General features: G+C 44.7%; 3 protein-coding genes across 6 annotated transcripts; 2 read left to right on the top strand and 1 right to left on the bottom strand.

Annotated features, from left to right (window-relative positions):
- The first annotated feature begins 308 nt into the window (after positions 1–308).
- Positions 309–7285, top strand: tcaim (T cell activation inhibitor, mitochondrial). The gene is made up of 11 exons (XM_034698047.1): positions 309–422; positions 774–859; positions 2970–3102; positions 3336–3486; positions 3567–3822; positions 3911–4033; positions 4158–4255; positions 4432–4523; positions 4606–4838; positions 4923–5054; positions 5461–7285. Exons 2-11 carry the CDS (start codon positions 825–827, stop codon positions 5684–5686), a joined length of 1479 nt encoding a protein of 492 aa, XP_034553938.1. The 5' UTR covers positions 309–422; positions 774–824; the 3' UTR covers positions 5687–7285.
- On the bottom strand, positions 7257–15795 carry cnot10 (CCR4-NOT transcription complex, subunit 10). 4 transcript variants are annotated; one of them, XM_034698042.1, is made up of 19 exons: positions 15554–15795; positions 13933–14024; positions 13661–13822; positions 13412–13562; positions 12995–13131; positions 12822–12902; positions 12670–12753; positions 12411–12528; positions 12143–12292; positions 11794–11996; positions 11415–11536; positions 10888–11067; positions 10652–10732; positions 10449–10562; positions 10243–10373; positions 10133–10165; positions 9433–9560; positions 9253–9328; positions 7257–7655 (listed from the first exon to the last, which is right to left on the bottom strand). In XM_034698042.1, the coding sequence occupies exons 1-19, from the start codon at positions 15567–15569 to the stop codon at positions 7495–7497; spliced, it is 2220 nt and encodes a 739-aa protein (XP_034553933.1). In that variant the 5' UTR covers positions 15570–15795; the 3' UTR covers positions 7257–7494. The 4 variants fall into 4 exon arrangements, with proteins under 4 accessions (XP_034553933.1, XP_034553935.1, XP_034553936.1 ...); XM_034698044.1 differs by having other exon boundaries at positions 9433–9557; XM_034698045.1 differs by having other exon boundaries at positions 10133–10159.
- A 1818-nt stretch (positions 15796–17613) lies between these two features.
- Positions 17614–22375, top strand: calhm6 (calcium homeostasis modulator family member 6). The gene is made up of 2 exons (XM_034698727.1): positions 17614–18522; positions 20938–22375. Exons 1-2 carry the CDS (start codon positions 17971–17973, stop codon positions 21370–21372), a joined length of 987 nt encoding a protein of 328 aa, XP_034554618.1. The 5' UTR covers positions 17614–17970; the 3' UTR covers positions 21373–22375.
- Positions 22376–22406: the final 31 nt, after the last annotated feature.

The following is a 22406-nucleotide window of genomic DNA, read 5'->3' as shown; positions in this document are numbered from 1 at the left end:
TACCTTGAAATGAGTTTGTTTTCCCTTGTTTTTGGAAGGTCATTTTTTCCAGGGTGCTGCTTCATTTTCACACGATCACTAAATAATGACCTGTTAGTGAAACATGACCTGCGTGCATAAATAATAAAATAAAAAAATCAGTCAGTAGAAGAGACAGGATCATCTCATGGAACTCTATGAGCTTCATTAATGAACGATTCAGGACTACTTCAGTTTTTTTAGAAGATTAGGAGGTCATAGTTTATCTGTTTGAACCTCACTTTAGTCCAGCAGGGGGCAGCACTGAGCCTAAACGCTGTTTAAGACTACTCATTAAACCATAAACGAAGAAGAAGAGGGGAGGTAAACAGCTAATGCTAACAGCTCTGTGAGGGTAGAATCAGCTGTGTACCTGCTGTCAGCGCTCAGGTGGACTCACACAGGTAGTCCTCTTTACGTGTCTCGTGTTCGCTGTACCTGCACGCGCACAGCACGCGCACAGCCGTTTAACGCTAACACTGTGATGCTAACTCAGGAGCTAACAGCAGCCATGTTTGTTTCTGTCATTGAGGAAAAGTCACTGAAAGTTAAAGACCCATGCTAACTCCTGATAACAGTGTGCTGTTTGAGCTACCTGTGTTTACACCTGAGATGCCTGTGTTATCTCAGGGTTACATTCACACTGACTTTAAACTGAAGGAGAGTTTAGAGAGTTTTCTCCTGTGTACCTGAGACCCTCTTGCTCACCTGGATCAATGATGTCAGTGTTTAAAGCTCTGCTGAATGTTTTCCAGGTGTGATGGACTGAGGACTTAAAGCTCACCTGATGACAGCCAGCAGCAGAGATGTCTGTGAGCTGCCTCTTGAGATACACCTTCAGGTGACACAGCCAGGTTTCTGTTATCAGCAGGTTAAAGAGAGGAGAGTGATACACATGTCTCATTTAAAGAGAGGAGAGTGATACACATGTCTCATATAAAGAGAGGAGAGTGTGAAACACATGTCTCATTTAAAGACAGGAGGAATTGTCCACATTAATGCTGCAGGCTGCAAAAATTATCTGAGGCAAAGATTCACTCAACAGAAACAAACAAGGAAAAACTGAAGAATCTCAAACAAATGTTGATCAAAAATTAAAAGAAACACCGGAAGGTGAAAACAGGTCCAAAAGTCTGCTCAGAGTCCTCCTGAAGGCTCACCACGGTCCAAAGCACAACAGATCATCCTTTTCCTCTGACATGTGGAGGAGCAAAAAAGACTTTTCTCTCTCTCTCCCTCTCTCTCCCTCTCTCTCTCTCTCTCTCTCTCTCTCTCTCTCTCTCTCTCTCTCTCCAATTCAATTCAATTCAATTCAATTTACAAAATTTAGGAGTTGTCATTGATGAAAAGCTCACCTGGAAAATTCACATAGTTACAATGTTACAATGTTACAATGTCATTTAGCAGACGCTTTTATCCAAAGCGAGTACATACGAGAACAAGAACAACACAAGCAAAGATCTAGACAAGAGGAAACAAGATCAGTAAGAGTAACAAAGTGCTTCAAGTCAATTTGGGTGCAGGTACTGCCAAGCAGTGTACAGGCAATGCACAAAAGTAAGTAAGGATATTTTTTTTTTTTTTTTTTTTCAAAATAAGGAACATCTACAATGAAGCAACCAAACAATTTAGATCACATTACCAGTAAAATTGCAAGGAATATTGGAATCATCAGAAGAATCAGACAGTTGTTGCCAAGAAAAATCCTTCTTAATTTGTATTACACTATGATTTACCCTTATATATCTTACTGCAACATTGTTGGGCTTGCACCTTTAAAAAAAAAAAAAAAAAAAGTAACCTTGATGGTATTTGGTCTCTGCAGAAATGTTTTATTAAAATTATCACATTTTCCAATCGATTCAGTAGTTCTACTCCTATTTTTCAATCATTACAAATCCTCCCCATCTTTTATCTTCACTGTCTACAAATTAATATTTTTGTCTTTCAGTACATTCACAACTTACTCCTAGTAAGCTTTCAGGATTTATTTCAGTTTAACTCTCAGATCCATCTTTACCAAACAAGGTCTGCAAATAAACTCAATCCAGCTTTCTTTCGGACAACCTTTTCTCAGTTTTCCATCAGATACAGAGGCCCTCACTTTTGGAACAGTTTACCTGGTCATATAACAGTAACGCAAATTTCAACTCATTCAAGAAACAAACCATAAAATTTCTATTAGGTGAGTTATGTAATACAACATGATTCAATTTTAATGCATATTTACAAACACATAATCTCCCCACTTTCCTAACTTATAAATAAATATTCTGTTCTTTTGTGTTTTGTTTGTTTTTTAACTTTCCCTTCTTTTCTTTTCATCATTGTTATAAAATGACTCCCTCTTATTAATTTTTTTTTGTTTTGTATGTAGATATTCTGTTTCTACATTGATACTTTGTCTTTTTATTTTCTATAGAGGGCCACTCCAAAAGCCTGTTAGGGTTTTTTGGCTCCTCCTGCACATAACATGTTAGTGGTTAATTTTTTTATAGAATTTTATCTGTTATATCTTGGCTTGTGTTATTGAACATGCAATGTTTTGTTTTGTTCTTTAATATGTGCAATAAATAAATAAATAAATAAATAAATAAATACAAATAAATTAGCATGGAAAACACAAGTAATCATTGCTAAAGCTTAAATAGAAATAAAATACAAAATAACATACAATTACAGAATACCAAAGATCAATGTTAAACTAACAGAGCTGTGCAGTTTTACCATTTTTTAAAATATAGAAGACAGAAAATATATGAATAATAAAATAATAATTAAAAAAATAATAATTACAACAATAATACTAACAATAATAATAATAACAATTTAATTTAGCTTTTCAAAATATTTACAGATGACTACAGATTATTTACAGAAATATAAAATAAAAATATAAAGATTTCTCTCACTCACTCTCTCTCTCTCTCTCTCTCACTCACTCTCTGCAGGCTGGAGAGGAAACACGTTGCGGCTCATTTTGTCCCTCGCCGCTCTCTGTCAGGAGCAGAAGCCGTCAACGCTCTCAGACCGTTTTATTTCGCCGTCCATCCGGACTTCTTCGGTCAACATCCCAGAGAACGAGTATGTCGGTTAAACCTGATCACTCAGCACAGAGATCAATGAATGCTTAGTTATTGACTGGCCTGTAGCAGCTGATCAAATCAATGATGCAGTTATTTTATTTATACTTTATGCATCCAGCTTGTTTGGATGAAGCTGTGGACAAACAGCTGAGATGATTGTAGCTACGGGGTTCCTCTCTTCTCTCTAACGCTATGGGGTTCCTCTCTCCTCTCTAACGCTGTGCTCTGCAGGAGGTGAACGAGAACTCCTTAAAGAGGCTGAACGGTTACCTTGACAACCTGCAGAAGCCCGGCTCTCGCTCTCTCCAGCCCATGAAGCTCACGTTTTATGTGAGAGACACAAAGGACAGCAGTGACGAGCAGCCGGACCTGCTCTTTTCAGGTACAGCCTGCTTTAATGATGATGTCATGATGATGTCATAGTGATGTCATTACACCAGTGACCTCCCTCCTGCCTCTCAGGGTTCCGCTCGGTGAGTTTCACTCTGCAGACCGACGACGTGTTGAGCACAGTGATGAACGTGTTGAAGTCCTGCAGTCTGCCTGTGGAGCACATGAAAGGACTGAAGGGAGGCACAGACCCGTCTAAAGCTGCACCTGGGGCAGGTGTGCCTTTCTACAGACCCATCAGGTGGGACAAGAGCTACTACAGCTTCACCGGCTTCAGAGACCCAGAGCAGGAGCTGCAGCAGGCCCGCCGGGTGGAGCCCACACTCAGGTCAGGGACTCTGTGCAGAAGGTTTCATGAATCTGTGCGTGCTCTCTCTGTGGAGCCGTCTCTCAGGACGTTTGTGTTTCCCCTGCAGCGTCTGGCTCAGGAACAACGAGCCTGAGGCTACCAAGAAGTACAGCGCAAGTCTTCCTCGCAGAGAGGAGCTGAGCAGACTGAAGGAGGAGCTGTGCCACAGATTTCACCTGTCTGACATCAGGTACACTCACTGCAGAGCTCACTTTCACACAGAGACCACACACACTACAGCTCAGTCACAGTGTCACACAGGAGGAAGGAGGCTATGACGATGATGGTGATGACGGTGTGGTTGTGTGTTGCAGGTGGCAGCGTAGTTGGGGAGTAGCCCACAGGTGCAGTCAGCTGCAGAGTCTGAGCCGGCTCTCTCAGCAGAACCCTGAAGTCCTGATCAACCTGCAAGGTAACGACACCTGAGGAGGTCACCTGTATTTGCTCTTCATCATCAGCTCTCAGCTAGACACAGATCTCCTCCGACAGCCTCACACACACTCTAATCACAGTTATTGATTACCCATCTTGATGGATCAGGTCGTAGATGTGAGAAGCTTTAACCTCCTTCCTCCTCGTCTTCCTCAGGGCACACAGTCACCTTCTCCGACCAATCAGGGATGAATGCTTCAGGACAGGTTATGTTAGGAACCATGGATGTCCATCACCAGTGGACCAAGGTGAGCAGACCGCCTGCTGTCTCATGATCTGTCTGCTCCTCTCATGATTATGATTCTGACTCCAACTCCTCCTCCTCCTTAGCTGTTGGAGCAGCTGCCCAGCTATCGCAGCCTGCAGCAGCAGACGGACTGGCTGAAGGAGCGGATCAGCCTCCTGCTGGGGGGGACTCAGGTAGTCCAGAAGGAGAGCCTAGGACCGGTTCAGCCTATCGCGGAGCACTACAGCACCCTGAACACCTTCCACAAGAACCTTCTGTCAGGACGGCTCCACCTGCACCCCCGCAGCCTGCAGGGCCTCACCATGCTACTGGAGAAGTACGCCGTCTGACTCCCCACGCTCTGCACCCCAACACGAGACTCAGACTGGTTCAGTAACATGTTTCTGTTTGCACCGCTCAGTGACCGCTCTGACCCCAGCCTCCACGAGACCGGACACTTCCTCATACCCACAAACTGTGACCCGCCCAAGCTGCAGGTCTTCCTCCAGAGCCATGCCCCCGAGGCCAGACAGCGCACGCAGCGCCGGAAACAGTGAGTCACACACGTCACTTTAACACGAGTAACAGTCAACAAAGACACAAAATCTGAGAGTCAGACTGCTTTATTCAGAGTCACGCAGCTCAGATTGAGTCCTCCACAGACCACAACACTACCTGAGGGGAGGAAGGGATCCTTCACCTGTCAGACACAACTCAACTCAGAGCTGAACCTCAGAGACCTTACATCATGGAGCTAAAAATAGAACGCAAAGCTCACAGACCAGATATACAAGAACCTGAACACAGGATCAGAAAGAGGAGAGGAACCTCAGGTATCACCTCACCTGGGCCCGTGCTGCTGCTCTGTGTTAACGTCTCCTCCTGTGTGTCTGTGTCTCTGTATTTCTGTCTGTCTGTCCCTCTGTGTCTCTGTCTCTCTGTCTCTCTGTGGTTTCCAGGCTGCAGGCCGAGGAGGACATGCTACTGAAGCTGAGTCTCCACACATTGTCTCTGAGGAGTCTGTCCAAGGAGCCCAGCGTCTCATCCTCTCAGATGATCCAGTGCTGTCGGAGGCTGGTGGAGCAGCCGTCCCCCCTCCTGCAGGGACTCCACCTCTGCGTCTCCCACTTCTTCTCCGTCATGCAGGACGGGGACCTGTGTGTCCCCTGGGACTGGAAGAGCTGAGGAGGACTCTGAAACACCCTGCAGGTCGTCTGGTAGTGTTTAGACGTATCTCTGGATCCTCCTTTAGACGGCAGGAGATCACAGGAGGACACCATCACCTGTTCATTACTGCTTTATTCTCCTGCTGGAGGACAGACGGAGGAGGACTCAGGGGTGTCTGACCTGACGGTGAGGACTTCCTGAGGAAGTGATTCATGAGAAAGGGAAGAAGTCTTTGTTTGAAACTAAACTTTGATCCAGTCCTCTGAGTGATGCAGACTCTGAGAACTGTCAGCTGTGATCAGTGTCGACATGCTGCAAGGGTCGAACAGGGAGGAGACAAGGACATGCAAGAAGACTTTTTTAAAGGTGCTGAGGTCCAGACAGGTACATGGAGTCACGGAGTCACAGAGTCTTTGTTTGTTTTTAGAGAATGATGAGTGTTAAAGCAACATGTGTGACTCATATCTGAACTAGAGTCTGAGTCTGCAGCAGAGGAAGGGTTAACAGACTGAAGAGTCTGCGGAGCTTCATCTGCTCTCCTTGTTTGTGTTGAAGAATCATCCTGAAGAAGAACATTCATATATATTTATTTAATGAACTAAACACAGGTTAGGTCTGAGCGTCAGGATCACTTTAGCCTCTTAAAGGAAAGTTTTCAGCTCGGCCTCTTTGAGACCGTCTGCAGAGGATCCTGGTCTGATTCTGTTCTGGTTCAAGGGGCCGAGCTCAGCGGATCCTCTGAGGGTGACACACTGACTGTAGACCAGAACCTCAAACAACCAGACTACAGAACACCCAGACTGTCCCTCTGAAGGTGTTTATAAAACCTCAGATCATGTTTTTAGACCTCAGAAGGTTTTACTGTTTTAGTTCAGAAACCAAAGAAAACTTTGCACCATGAAGAGCGGCCGACATAAACTCAGCCGTCCTCACAGGAAGTAACAGGATGTCCAGCTTATGAAAGGAGTTAAAAATTTGTCTCACCTGCAAACAGCTGACCAATCACAGCGTGGAGTGGGCGGGGCTTCAGATGGTAACAGAAGGTTAAAGCTTCAGAAACGATTAAATGAGCACTTTGAGCACAGCAAGGCTCTTATCTTATTTAACACTATGAATTATGAACCTGTGGAGTCGATTCCTGGACCATCAGACTCTGTGGACCATGTGTGATCCAGCTCCAGAGACCAGCACTGACCTGGTGTGAGCGATCCAGTATAATGGTTCTGTTATTCTTTATGATGTGATGTAGAGCAGAGAGTTTATCAGACTCACTGTGACTCCAGGAGACGGAGCGCTGCTGTGATTAAAACCATGCTCTGTGATTTACTGTCTGTGAATGTTTGAGTTCAACATCCTGAACACGTCAGCTTCAGGACTCTGGGAGGGCGGGGTCAGCTCAAACAGCAGTAACTTAACATTTTAATAAAAGTGACCAATCCTCAGAAGTTAAAACATACTCACTTCAGGATCTGATCGTCCCGTCAGCTCTAACTTTAAAATCTCGCCCTGGTGACTCTCGATGAAACGGTTTCTCCAGGTCGGACGTCTTCATGTTGCCTCTCTTTAAATCAAATATTGGAGTCTCATGTTTGATAGTAAATAAAATTTATTTTCATACAGAGACGTCACAGATTCCTCAGTCTGAAGAAATAAAAAGTCAGCAGCTCTCAGTCCACAATGCGGCTCAGCTCGTCAGCCAGCAGCCAGTCAGTATTTCATACGGCCGCTGACTTTGAGGGAAGCAGCTTCATAAATACCACCGCTCTGGGTCAGGGGTGAGCGTGTGTGTGGAGTCTGTGGTGTGTGTATGGGGGGGTCAGGAGGTCTTATTTGCGTTGAACTTGTGTGAAGGATGAGGGGAGCTGGATGGGCTGGACGGTCTGAAGAGCCTGGACGGGTTTCTTCCTGGAGTCTGGAGACACTCTCTGCACAGCCGATGGCAGCAGCTGGTTCCTCTTTATGATCTGCAGAGCGAGCTGGGTGTTTCCTGAGGGGAAGGGGGGGCAGGGGAATAGAGGCAGTGTTAATTTAGTTTTTTCATTTTTTCATGACGAAAACGAGACTATGACGAGCTGAAGTGCATCACTGATAATAAAAACTCTGACGAACATATGTTTTGATTTTGTTTACGAGACGAAAACTTTAGTGGCGGACCGCTGGACATTGAAAATTCATATTTTCCCCCCACTGTGCGTCTAATCTTTAAAGATAAAATTGATCAATTCCCATGACAGGCTGAATTATAATCTGAGAAGCGCAGTGTTAGCTTGGTCTCTACCTGCAGCAGGTGTGCTTTATGAACCAGCTCTCCCCGCCTCCATCTCATCTTCATTGATGATTTTTACCCCCAGTGTGCGTTAGTGACAAAGACACAACCAGGGGACGTCTGTTTTCTGTTGATGGACTATTTGATGTTTGACGTTTTTGCTGCTATTACTGTAAAAAGCTCCGCGTCTAGAGTTTGATTTGTGCCAATTTGGTGATATATCAGACATGTTTAGTGAGTTTTGATCAACTCCTTGTCATCAAAGATGCAGATGCATTTCAAAGTGCCGTGAACTGACTGTCCAGTGCGCCTGTCCCTGCAGGTATTTTTGTGCATCAAGAGAATCAAAATACAGTCACAGTGGTAACATCAAGAATGTTTTCTTTTTACTTTTTAGCAGGGACAGGCCGAATTATTTAAGATATTACACTAACAAAAGTGTTAAAGGAGTGAAATGTTGATGATTTTAACACTTGGAATAACACTGATACCAATATCTGATCGACGACATTCATCGTTTAAAGAGTGAAGATGTTTTGCTAAAAGACTAAAATGTTTTGAGTTTCCGCAGACTAAAGGCTGATTTATACTTCTGCGTCTCCCCTACGCAGCAGGGGCTGACGCGGACATGAGCCCCACATACTTGTGCATTAATGTGTCCGTGTCGCACAGCAACAGTGTGGTCTCTCTGATAGCTGGTGGCCTCCTTCCGGCCCCGCTACGATCTCTGTTTACTTTTCCATTGAGATTCAGAGCATGTTATGTTAATCTACAGCTGATCCATGTTGCTGTTTATCATACAGACATGATTACATGAAGAATCGAGAGGAGATGAAATACACGGCCGATGTGCGGCCAATGTCCGGGATCCGGTCTGCGTCGATTTGACGCGTAGTTACATTTTGGAGGAGGTGCACGTCAGCTACGTGCGTATGCCTCTGCGTAGGTACGGGAGCTACACGGACCTACGGCGTAGGCTACACCGTCGATTCGACACAGAAGTATAAATCAGCCTTAAAACTAGACTAAAACTATAAAAAGGGCTGAAAACACTAAAATGTGACTAAAACTAACAGGCATTATCGTCTAAAGACTAAATCTAAAATAGCTGCCAAAATTACCACAGAACAGAGGAGGAGGTTACTAAAAATCAGGTAACCAAACTGAGAAGAGCCAGCTGTGGTCATGATCCAGCAGCTGTATTCATCCAGCTTCTCCCAGAGACCAGACTCTGATGAAACGCTCACAGTCAGCATGTGTGTGCGTGTGTACGTGTGTGCATGTGTGCTTGTGAGTGCGTGTGTGTGTGTGTGCTGACCGTTCTGCAGCTCTAAGTAGACTCCCAGCAGGATGGCTTCAGGTGGAATCTCCTTGGTGTTCACCATGGACGCAGCCTGAAGACGAGGAGACAAACGACAGACTTTACCTTCAGAGCAGTCCTCCACAGCTCCGCTTTAGCGGATATATACCCATGATGTTTAGGTGGCGTAATGGTTACCTGATGCAGACACTTGCGGGCTTTGTCGTACTCGCTCCTCAGACAGTAGGCGCTGCCCAGGTTAAACAGCATCATGGCCCGAGCTGCTGTCACAGTGCTGGGGTAACACAGGGGGGTCTGCTTCCCTGCTACACACAGACACACACAGACACAGACACACACAGACACACACAGACACACAGACACACACAGACACACAGACACACACACACACACACACACACACACACACACACACACACACACACACACACACACACACACACACACACACACAGATTTTAGGGTCTGACTGTGTTGTATTTGAGGATTTCACTCCGTTTCAGCTGATCACCAAATAAATCAAAAACTCTCAAGACTCCAAACTTTTCTTCTCCTGACTCGTTTTAAACTGATCTGTTCTTTCTGCACCAACCATCAGAGAATCTTAAACATCATAACGACTGCGAGCGTCCACATCATGTTTCTGCTTAGGGTCCCCTCATCGATGTTCTCCTCTTGTTTCTAAAAAACAACCTCGTCCTTCTTTGTGTCTGTTTGAGCATTTCTGACACGTTCACATCAGAGATGAACTCATGTAAACACACAGACTCTGCAGACTCTCTGTTTCTGAAGCTGCACGTGTGCTGCTGTAGGTCAGTCAGTGTAAGCATCCTGTAACTGCGGTGTGTTAGGGTTATGAGGAGGTGCGTGGACTCACGTGACTCGATGGGCTCGTCTCCTTTGTCTGACCCTGCAGATAGAAACAAACATCATTAAAGGGATCAGGACTGAGGGACTCTCAGAGCGTTGTGTGGGAAACCTGCAGACCTTGATCCTGCTCGCTGGCCAAGACTCCCATCGACACGTCGCTCACGTTCTCCGGGTTCAGGTGGGAGATGGCGTCGGAGATCCTGTCCAATGAGATGAGGGCTTCAGCAGCATACAGGTGACCCAGGAACCTGCGGACAGAACAGACAGGTGAGTGATGGTTGGCTGTAGACTCAGGACAGGTGAGCAGCAGGTTCAAGCCTTACTTCAGTGATCCGGACACTTTCGTCTGATGGAGCAGCTTCTCCGCGTGGTTCAGAGCCATCAGGTTATCTCCCAGAGCCAACGCCACATAGGCGCTGCAGGCCAGGATGGAGCACCTGCATGCCAGACAGTGATATCGTTGATGACCTCATTGACCTCTGCGGTTTACAGGTGATTAAAAAAAGATGAGGAGGCGTGTTCTTACCTGAGGTTTTCTACTTCCTGTTTCCTAAGAGGAGACGACGGCGCTGCAGACAGAAACTTATCAGCCTCCTGACCTTTCCCACTGCAACACACACACACACAAACACACACAAACCATCAATACACACATTTAACTGCAGCACTCAAAGCACAAAGTTAACGTCATGATAAGATGATGAGCCCGGTAATCAGGGATGTGACTGGCTGTGTGTGTATTTGTGTGTGTGTGTTTGAGACCTGCAGGCATCACTGTTCTCGCTGCCGCTCTCGGTGCTCCCTGATTGGCTGGAGCTCTTGGAGCCGTTCTCTGTCTTAGCGTCCTGCGTCTGATGTTCAGGGAGCAGCAGCAGAGCATTCCTCAGACAGATCGCTGCAAACTCCATACTAGCTACTGGGATGGCTGCTGACTGACCCTCACTGCAGAGAGAGACAGACACACACACACACACACGTCAGGACACACACATATATACACAGTCACACAAACACATGTACACAAAGGTCAAACACAGCTTTGTATCTATAAACGGTTCAGACTTTAAAACAGGAACATGTCTCTCAGGAGAAACACTGAAGAGCTTCACTGGAAACATGAGGACACACAGATGCTCTCTAATGTGAAGAAACTAAATGTTGAACTGTCTTTAAGGGAGAACATAAAGATAACTGCATGAAGCTCTGCTGCCCTCTGCTGAACACTGAAGGTACTCGTCTGAACCTGTACATCAGCCTGAGCTGCAGGACTCTGAGACGTCCACACTCACCTGTAGATGGTGTTCTGAGTCGTCTGAGAGGCCAGGACGATCTTACGATGATAACCCTGCCCCACGATGGACTGAACGATTCCTTTTTTACATGGTAAACCTTTACTCTCCTGCTCCGAGCCCTGAACACACACAGACACAAAGTGAAAACTGAACATGAAGAGAAAAGTCTCCTCAACAAGATGCAGTTTTATGAATCATTGCTTCACGAGCATATTTCTGCTTCCACCGCTTCCATGAGTTATTTTACATATTTATCACGATGGAGTCACCTAATGTGTGTTTTTGTACGACACACATTTACATGGATGATAATCCAGGTCATATGTCTTTATTAGAGAGGTACGTGAAGTCGAAGTTAAGAGAAGAAGAGTCCTACCCCTTTGTTAGCAGAGATGCAGCACTCTGCGAGCCGCAGCCACAGCCGGGGGTTAGAGTGATAAACCTGCACCGCCTCCATCAAACACTCGAATGCCGCCAGAGGCCGTCCAATGTGCAGCAGCTGAATGCCGCAGTTATACAGCAGCTCATAGCGCTTGTTAGCTAGCAGAGCACACATTGGGATACCTGTGAACTTCTTAGCTGTTCAAAGAAGAAGAGGAAGAGGAGGAGGAAGAAGGAGGGAGTGGTGAACATGAGTAACAGCACATCTCTGTGATCAGCTGTATTCACAGCTTGCTGAGTCGCTGCTTGTATTGACTCAGCAGACAGAGGTTACTGTGACCTACATTGCCCGTTGCCTCCGTCGCCCAGCTGTGCACAGGTGTGGTCGTTCTCTTGCAGTGCCTTCTTGAAGTAGAAAATGCCCAGGTTATGTTTCCCCATAGCAAAGTGAATGCAGCCCAGATTGTTCCAGAACATACATCGAACACATTCACCTGAAGCAGACGGGACAGACACAGACGTTATCACCTGCTGCTCACATCAGACATCATCAATACAGCAGCACACTGATCCAGGGTCAGTGGGGCTCACAGGAGGAGCAGGTAGGCTCACCTGTCTTTATGGGGCCGGGATGCTCTGCGATATTAGAGCTGTTCAGCAGCTTCACTGCTTTCCGGTAGTTTCCTCTCAGGTACTCAAAGTTACTCTTAAGGAAGAGCGAGGGAGCGGACTGAAGGAGGAGAGGAAACACAGACATGTCAGAGAGAGAGGAGAGATCAGGTGTGTCAGTCTTTGGTCCACAGGTAAATCAGGAAGTGTTAACAGAAGCTCCTCCCTCTGGAAGAAGGTCACTGACTTCAGAGATACTCACGTTCCCTGCTGTGTTCATGACGGACTTGATTTCCCTCTTACAGGCTTTAGATGACTTCATCTGGATGTAGGCTCTGACTTTGTACTGCAGAGGAAACAGCGGTCAGTCATAGAGTAACAGAGACACAGACACACGACAGGTCAAACACTCACCTGGTGCATCTTTGATTTAGCTGCCTCGATCATGGCGGTGAACTCTGCCTTCTGATTGGCTCCGTCTTTGTTTGAATTGTTCTAAAAACACAAACAGATTTCAGTGAAACTCTGAACTTCTTCATGATGACAGTAGTAAGAGCAGGGAGAGGAGATGTGGAGAGGTGCTGTACCTCTCCTTTGCCGTTCTTGTTGCTGCCCTGCACAGACAGTTTGTCGAGCACAGCCAGCAGGTGGAGGGCTTTCTCAGGCTGGAAGGTGAGCAGGTACAGATCCACCAGCAGGAAGCACACGGCCTGAGCAAACTTCTCTACAAGGACAAATAACACAGTGACTGCATGCCAGACTCACAGCTAACGCATGAAACAGAGAGAATCTCTCCACCAGGACAGAGAGACAGAGATGAAATGTTCTTATTAGCATGAATAATCCTGGAGAAGACCAGCCCACCTGCAGGCTCCGTCTCCCCCTGAGACTCTGTATAAACAGGCTCCGTCAGTGCTGCAGAGTGATGACACACCCTCAGAGAGGGAACAGCTCTGGTTTAATGTTGTCAGTGAGTCTGCTGATATCAGAGTACCGGGACTTACCGAACGGTTCCAGGAACTGGTAGAGTCTCTCTCCGATGGAGATCGCCTCAGAGTACTGTCTCATGTGGTAGTAGATGATGGCCTGGTTGTAGTACAGCAGACTGTTCTCCACATCGTCCAGCCCGTCCACGTCCTCCGCTGATGTGTGAACCTGAGAGAGAGTTCATGTTCATGTTCATGTTCATCATCATTGATAGAAAACAGGTTCTACGTGAAGAGACCAGCGAGTCCTGGATCAGCAGCAGGTACCTGGTTCTTCATGGCCAGCAGAGTCTGCTTCAGAGTTCCTGTGGTGGTCTGACCGCTCTTATAGAAGTCCACCACGGCTCTGTTCAGGGCGATCTTGTAGTCCTCTTTGTTCAAGTCCTGCAGGGCTTCGAGCTGCTTCAGAGACTCCTCGTATTTCCCCGCCTGAGAGAGAAACAGGAGCAACGTTCCAAACCACAGAAAGTTAGAACGCAGACGATAGACCGACAGCTGCCTGATGATTGAAGATTTATGGGAGAGAAAAGAAGACGTACTGAGAATGCTTCGTAAGCACTCGCTGCCACTTCCTTCTCCTGGTCCGTCATGCCTGGAGATGAGGAGCTGTCGTGCTTCGTCTCATTTTGTTCTGATCAAAATGAAAAAAAAAAAAGACAGAAGCTGTAATCATGAATCAACGCGTCAATTCACAGAGAGAACTGAATCTATCAATCCCTTCAATCATTGGAGAAGGTCATATCTGCTCTCCAGAGTCAACCTGTGTGACCTGAAGATCTATCTCTGAGCTCTGTGTGGACTGCTGTTGTGGTGACATGTCATCGCTCAGTGACACATTCAGTAACATTGGGACGGTGATGTGGTGTGATGTGGTGGATACACCGGCAGTGAAGGAAGCTCACAGTTTCCAGGTTGAAATACTTTAAAAAGCTTGGCTACAAAATGACATGCTGCGTTCACTGATGCCTGAGGGTCAGGGTTGCAGGGGACTCTGGGCTCACACCGAGTTTAAGAACAAGAGTTTGACAGGGACAAGTGAGTGGTGCAAAGGAATCAGAACCAGGACGGACCAGCTGAATCAGCAGAGAGGAGGTTCGAGGCCTAGTGGATCTCTGATCAGGTGAGCAGGTTTGCCCTGGGCACCGCTCATACTGGTTTCTCAATCGATGGCGTTCTCACTGCAGATGATGTGCTCCAGGGTTCAGGCGAGCCGAGACCAGCTCTTCATAGAGGTCTCTACTGGCTTGTTTTGTTCCCATCTGTCCAGACCATCCCAGGAGGGAAAGCGCATCCTGCTCTAAGACGTCTTCAGATTACCAGGTGAGAAAACACCTGAGGAGTATGATCTTTGGAGTGTTTCTCCACTTCTGACTCTCACAGAGCCGCACATGTTTCACCAAACACATGCTCTCTGATGAGACCCGAATGTTTTCATGTTATTTTGAAGGTTTTTGTTGTTTAATGTCTAAAAGAGAGCTGCTCTATAAACCTCATCAGAGACTGAACCTCTTTACAACCCAGAGAATAAACATGTTACAGTTAACGAGGAGATGATAATCGATCTGACTCTTTAAACGATTAATCGATTATTCGAAGATCAAACTGAACATCATTCTGCTGACGTTAGCGCGGTTCACGCTCTGAATCCTGGCTCCTGATTGGCTGGTGAGATGCATGTGTACCTGACGCGGCGAGAGGATCTGACAGATCCCCTTCATCATAGACTTGATTGTTGATCTAACGGACTCGTGTCCTGATGTGACCTGGGCCACCGCTCCTTCATGGAGCCGGTTCACTCATAAACAAACCGGGACCGGGAGCCAGAGTCCCCCTAGACAGACTCAGGGTTAAACACAGACTGAGCTGAATAAAGTTTCCCGCTGCAGGTGTTCAGGTGTGATCTCAGAGTCAGTGAAAGCTTCAGGCTGAAGGAGCGTGTCCTCCTCCTCCTCCTGCTAATGCTAAGCTAATGCTCTATGAGGCAGCACGGAGGCTAGAGTCCCTACAGAGTACAGGCCACACTTCTCTGACTGATGAAGGAGTAAGACTCAGTGCATCACCAGTGATTTATTTCATAGTTAACAAAGTGATTCTGTTCAAAGAGTTCATGCTAACCCAGAATGAGCTAACCCCCCAGCTAGCGTTAGCCGACACACTCACCTGTGTTTTCCGCCATTTTCGCAGCTTTGAACGACCCTGAGGAATCCTGGAGGTGTGTTTAATGATTCAAACGCTGATCACCCGCCAGAGACCACGTTAAAACCGATACAGGGTGTTTAATCTTCAGTGTTTCACACAGAAGATGGCTAACTGATGTCTGCTCCGCACTGAACGGACTCTTCTTCGCTGGTATTGAACAGTGTTAAAGCTGCGCGGTGTGAACGCCACAGCGCCCCCTGCCGGGCCGGACAGGTCAGGGATACACGTGCAGAGCAACACGAGCTCCTCCCCTGGTCTTATTTTAAACTGACACCTGTCAGAGATGTTTGTTTATCTTAGCATTTAGTTCAGGGCTGTTCATTTCAGGGCTGTTCACTGTTCATTTTTTACAGTCTATGGTTCAGGGGTGTGAAACTCATTTCAGTTCAGGGGCCACATACAGCCCAATTTGATCTCAAGTGGGCCGAACAAGTAAAATCATAGAATAACCTACAGAGAAGGACAACTCAAAAATGTTCCCTTTGTTTTAGTGCAAAAAAGTAAAAGTACATTCTGAACATGTTCACATTACATGAACTATCTTTTTAGAAAAACAGCTGTTGTACTTTTCGCCATGATGAGTCCCATAGTGGGACCTATGAGTATGCACATGTATGGTAAGCAATATGTGGCCCCTTTTTCGAAAAATGTGGATCCACCACTCCTGCTGTTACAAGTTAACATATACGAAAACTTTAGCATTGATTGGATCTTGGAGTACTCTAAAATGTCTGTCAATTTCCACCAGATTATGCAAACTGCAAATATTCTCTTTGAGCACCGTTCAGGTGCGCTCCATCAGCACTATGATTGTATGTTACCCCCAGAGGACAAATATGAAATTACAGTTTCTTTTATTGAAAAATTGTAGCTAATGCCTTCTCTGTAATTGTTTCACTTTGGGAAGTCATCTACGAGCTGGATTCCAACCTCTTGCGGGACGGTTTTGGCCAGCGGGCCTTATGTTTGACACCCCTGATTTAGTTTGGGATAAACAGGGGGAGAGGTGAAGTATAAAGTCAGACTATAATAAAAAATTCTGCAGGAGAGTCCACACAGTTTCTTCTTTTGTTTCTGAATATTTAAATAAAACATGACTCTAGTTTCCAGACACTGTTCTGATGGTTGTTTCTTTATGTTGATGTCTGATGTTGTTTTCATCACTGAGTTCCTCTTTCATTGTTGGGTTTAATATGACTTTCTCAACACTGATGCTAAAGTATCATATCTCTCTAATCTGTCTGTGAGAGATCAGCCAGCTCCACCAATCTGCAGGAAGAAAGAGATTTTACTTTCACTACAAAAAGAAAATAACTTAAAACAACACTTTCAGAACTAAAAACAAGCTTAAAGTTAAAAACATACAAGCTGATGATTTAATTTTACTGAGTCTGAATCTGATTTACAAACTCTGTTAAATATAGTCAGGCAATGGTGCAACAAGTGGCTCAGTTATCAGTCCAGTCCTCAGTGTCATGATGAATGGCAGTTTTAAGGAGCACACAGCGCTGCAGGAGCCTCATTGGTCAACAGAACTGTCAATCATGATGCCACACCCCTTCTTTGTATATCATCAATAACTAATTCAAAGTAAACTAGTCAGAAACATGAACACTGTGAAATAAATCAGCACACGAACGAACAATAATGACAGAAACCATGTTTGGCAAACATGTATTTAACTTTCATTTTGACCTTTATTTACAGTCTGAGTTTGACCTTTATTTACAGCCTGAGTTTGAGCTTTATTTACAGCTTGAGTTTGACCTTGCTTTAAAGCCTGAGTGTTACCTTAATTTAACAGTGAGGAACCAAAGCGCCCCCTGCTGGTCAGGGTAGGTCAGGGTCAAAGTTTAGGGGAGTCAGGTGTTTTTGCCTCTTTTCAGCTTTTCATTGAGTGATGCAGGAGATACATGTGGACTCCCTCTGCAGTCTGATGTTAGTTTGTTTTTTGTTTGTTTGTTGAATGATGAAGACACAAATGTTTACAGATGACTGAAAGTCCACAAGTCCATCAACCTGCAGACAGAGGGCTGTAAAGGGTTAATCACTGATCCCCTCGTTTATGATGCGCATCACTTTCACTCTTCTCTTTGACTAACTTTCTGACTTTGAAGTCTGTCTGCAACACATGAGTGCACGTGAGGGGTCTGACATGTATTCAGCAGAGACCGAGTCTACTTTCAGTTTGAAACGAGTTCCTTACGGATCAAGCTTTGGATTACCATGACCTGGATGACTCAGAATCCTTACAGACAAATGATAAGAAGTTAAAACGTTAACCTGAATAAGCAGAAGTGAACTTCTTGTCACGTGACGGCGAACAGAGTTATAAAGCTGGAAGTGAAAGTAATGTGAGAGTGTCAAAGCGCGCAGAGATGGATAAGTTTAAGACTGTTCTGAACATCGCCAACCAGCACACCAACCTCGGGTTCGGGGTCGTGGCCCTACTGACGGCCGGGGGGGAGCAGATCTTCTCCTCGGTGGTCTTCAGGTGTCCCTGCAGCCCGGAGCTGAACTTCATGTACGGGATGGTATTCCTGCTGGTGCCCGCTCTAGCTCTGCTGCTGTTCGGATACATCCTCAGTAAGAAGACCTGGAGGCTGGTGACGGGTCTGTGCCGGAACACGGAGAGGTCCTGCGGCTGTAAGAGGCTGTCTGCAGCGGGGTGCATCCTGTTCCAGATCAGCACCTCCGCACTGGTGGCCCCGTCCTCCTGGATCGCTGTGGCTCTGCTCAGTGGAAACTACTTTGAGTGCGCAATGACCGGGACAAACGCCAGCAGCTATTACGCACAGACCCTGTGCGCGCAGACATCAGCCCCGGAGCAGTGCGGCAAGGAGCTGTTCAGGTTCCCCTGCGGGAAGGGGGTCGGGGTCCCTGACGCTGACAGGGAGCAGGTGATGCTCACCCTCAGGGCTCACTCTCAGGTCAGTGCTCCTCAGGAGCTCGTGCATGTAAACAGAAACATTATCACATCTTTGATTTATTTATTTTCATCATTAACAAAGAGCTGGAGTATAACCTCCTTAAGAAGAACGATGTGTTTGAAATCAGAGTGTCAGGGATCATGAATCTAATGAAAGGTTACAGGAGGAGGAAGAGAGCATGTTTCAGACCTGATTAGTCCCACAGAGAGGAAATGTTCCCTGATTCAGCTGCTCACTGCAGGTTGAAAAAGGGAAGAAGAAATGAAACACTGATGGTGAAGAAAGAAGAAAGAAAGAAAGAAAGAAAGAAAGAAAGAAAGAAAGAAAGAAAGAAAGAAAGAAAGGACAAACAGACTCAGGCTGGATTCACACAGACCACTATGAAGGGTCCATTCACTGATGGAAGATTCACATCAGTGTTTGTTACTGATCAGGAGGGGATCAATGAGACGATATGACATGATCGTAGGATCAATATGATACCACTAAACTAACCACATGTCCCCAGTCTGTGATCTAAGTCCTCTTCAGTCTGATGTGGATACAAACACTGACAGTTTGTGTAACTTTTTTGCGATCAAATTTTATTGTTTTCAAAGATATGCAGGCTTCATGTTTTATGCTTCATGTTGAAAGCTTCACGTTATATGCGTCATGTTATATGCTTAATGTTATGTGCCTCATGTCGTATGCTTCATGTTGAATGCTTCATGTTATATGCTTCATGTTATATGCTTCATGTTATATGCTTCATGTTATATGCTACATGTTGAATGCTTCATGTTGAATGCTTCTTGTTGAATGCATCATATTATATGCCTTATTTTACATGCTTCATGTTATATGCTTCATGTTATATGCCTCATGTTATATGCTTCATGTTGAATGCTTCATGGTGTAAGCTTCATGTTGTATGCTTCATGTTGTATGCTCCATGTTGAATGCTTCATGTTATATGCCTCATGTTATATGCTTCATGTTGAATGCTTCATGGTGTATGCTTAATTTTATATGCTTCATGTTATAAGCTTCATGTTGAATGCTTCATGATATGTGCTTCATGTCGTGTGCTTCATGTTGTATGCTTCATGTTGTATGCTTCATGTTGAATGCTTCATGTTGTATGCTTCATGTTATATGCTTCATGTTATATGCTTCATGTTATATGCTTCATGTTATATGCTTCATGTTGAATGCATCATATTATATGCCTTATTTTACATGCTTCATGTTATATGCTTCATGTTATATGCTTCATGTTATATGCCTCATGTTATATGCTTCATGTTGAATGCTTCATGGTGTAAGCTTTATGTTGTATGCTTCACGTTGTATGCTCCATGTTGAATTTTTTCATGTTGAATGCTTCATGTCATATGCTTAATTTTATATGCTTCATGTTATAAGCTTCATGTTGAATGCTTCATGATATATGCTTCATGTCGTGTGCTTCATGTTGTATGCTTCATGTTGTATGCTTCATGTTATATGCTTCATGTTATATGCTTCATGTTATATGCTTCACGTTGTATGCTTCATGTTGTATGCTTCACGTTGTATACTTAATGTTGTAGGCTTCATGTTGTATGCTTCATATTGTATGCTTCATGTTGAATACTTCATGCTGTATGCTTCATGTTGAATGCTTCATGTTGAATGCTTCATGTTATATGCTTCATGTTATATGCTTCATGTTATATGCTTCATGTTATATGCTTCATGTTGAATGCATCATATTATATGCCTTATTTTACATGCTTCATGTTATATGCTTCATGTTATATGCTTCATGTTATATGCCTCATGTTATATGCTTCATGTTGAATGCTTCATGGTGTAAGCTTTATGTTGTATGCTTCACGTTGTATGCTCCATGTTGAATTTTTTCATGTTGAATGCTTCATGTCATATGCTTAATTTTATATGCTTCATTTTATAAGCTTCATGTTGAATGCTTCATGATATATGCTTCATGTCGTGTGCTTCATGTTGTATGCTTCATGTTGTATGCTTCATGTTATATGCTTCATGTTATATGCTTCATGTTATATGCTTCACGTTGTATGCTTCATGTTGTATGCTTCACGTTGTATACTTAATGTTGTAGGCTTCATGTTGTATGCTTCATATTGTATGCTTCATGTTGAATACTTCATGCTGTATGCTTCATGTTGAATGCTTCATGTTGAATGCTTCATGTTATATGCTTCATGTTTTATGCTTCATGTTGTATGCTTCACGTTGTATACTTAATGTTGTAGGCTTCATGTTGTATGCTTCATTTTGTATGCTTCATGTTGAATGCTTCATGCTGTATGCTTCATGCTGAATGCTTCATGTTTTATGCCACATGTCATATGCTTCATGTTATATGAGTGTTTAGAAGGAGGATGAATCTCTGTTGTACGTCCATAGATCCTGGGTTGGCTCGTCATCGCCTCCATCATGTTGTTCAACCTGCTGCTCACCTGTGTGGCTCGCTGCTCCTCTCCCATCAGCTACCTGCAGCTTAAGTTCTGGAGGGCCTACACTCAGGAGGAGAACAGCATGATGGATTCTTTCACCGCCAAACACGCCAAAGAGCTTGCTGAGAGGAACCTGAAGAGCTTCTTCTCCAAGTCGCTGCCTGCAGACATCGAAACACCCTCCAACAGGGACTGGGAGAAGATCTCGTCCCTGTACAAGTTCAGCTCCAGGAAGCAGTTCTACAGCACCCTGCACCGCTACGTGGAGACCTGCCAGGAGGACGACGGAGGCGTGGTGAGGATGGCTTCGGTCCGGTCGGTCGACTCTACTGATGTCGGCCCCGCTGTTCTGAGCTTTGTGGACGATGGGAAGATGTCGCTGTGAAGAGGTTTCCTCTCTTCAGTTTTAAAACTATGTCCTCTCAAACAGTGCTGGAAAGGTTTTTATGTTTTAATGTAGATGATGAGTCACACCTGAGGAATCACCTGATGATGATCCAGCAAGAATCATCCTGATGGATGAAGTGGTCTAACCTTGCTCGAATCTGATTGGTCTAAACCCCTTCGCGATGGTTATTAACTTTCATTAATATGAGCAACACCAGAGACAAACTGATCACACGTCATGTCAAATCAATCCCCTGTAACTCTGATGATTGTTTGAATAAACGATTCCTCTTTCTTTGTTATTATGCAGCACAGACCTGGAAAGACCTCCCAGATAGTATTAGACAAGCCCTGAGTCTGACCACTTTTAAGTCTAGACTAAAAACGTTCCTTTTTCAGGCCGCTTACTCTGCTCAATAATGGATGCAAACCCATTTTTAAACTTGAACTCAAACTTTTGAACTAAACTCATTTTACATTCTTTCTTTCTTGATCGTATATATTTTAATATTTTATGTTTAAATGCTTATGTTTGTTCCATGTCTTATTTTAAGATTGGATATTTTACCATTTAACGTCATTTTTTAAATTAGATATTTTTCAATTGAATGTGGACTTCAATCGGGGGACTTCAATTTCTATCTCTGTTATTGATCATGCCACACACACAGGCTGAAATAGACCCTTGGGTACAACAGGATCCTGTAAACATGCACCAATAAAGAGATGTAAGAGGGGGGGCTGCACGTAGACGAGCTGCTAGGGGTTCAGGGCCTTGCTCAAGGGCACCTCAGGAGGTGAACTGGCCCCTTCCTATCCTGCAGTCGAGTTTCCAGACATGTGACCCTGCAGACTGATTTACTGCCATCCACCTCCAGCATCTCATGAGTCATGTGACAGAGTATGAACGAGTCTATCAGAAATTGTAAGAAAACATCAGATCTTAAAGTGTACTATTAATTATAATCGTATCGTATTAAATTGTATTGATCTGCAACTGATCATGTTGTTTCATATCATTCATATCAGCCC

Source organism: Notolabrus celidotus, chromosome 12 (assembly GCF_009762535.1).
Source record: "Notolabrus celidotus isolate fNotCel1 chromosome 12, fNotCel1.pri, whole genome shotgun sequence".
NCBI classification, from domain to species: Eukaryota; Metazoa; Chordata; class Actinopteri; order Labriformes; family Labridae; genus Notolabrus; species Notolabrus celidotus.
Note: the sequence above shows the minus strand (reverse complement) of the source record. Positions and strands in the feature narration are given on the sequence as shown.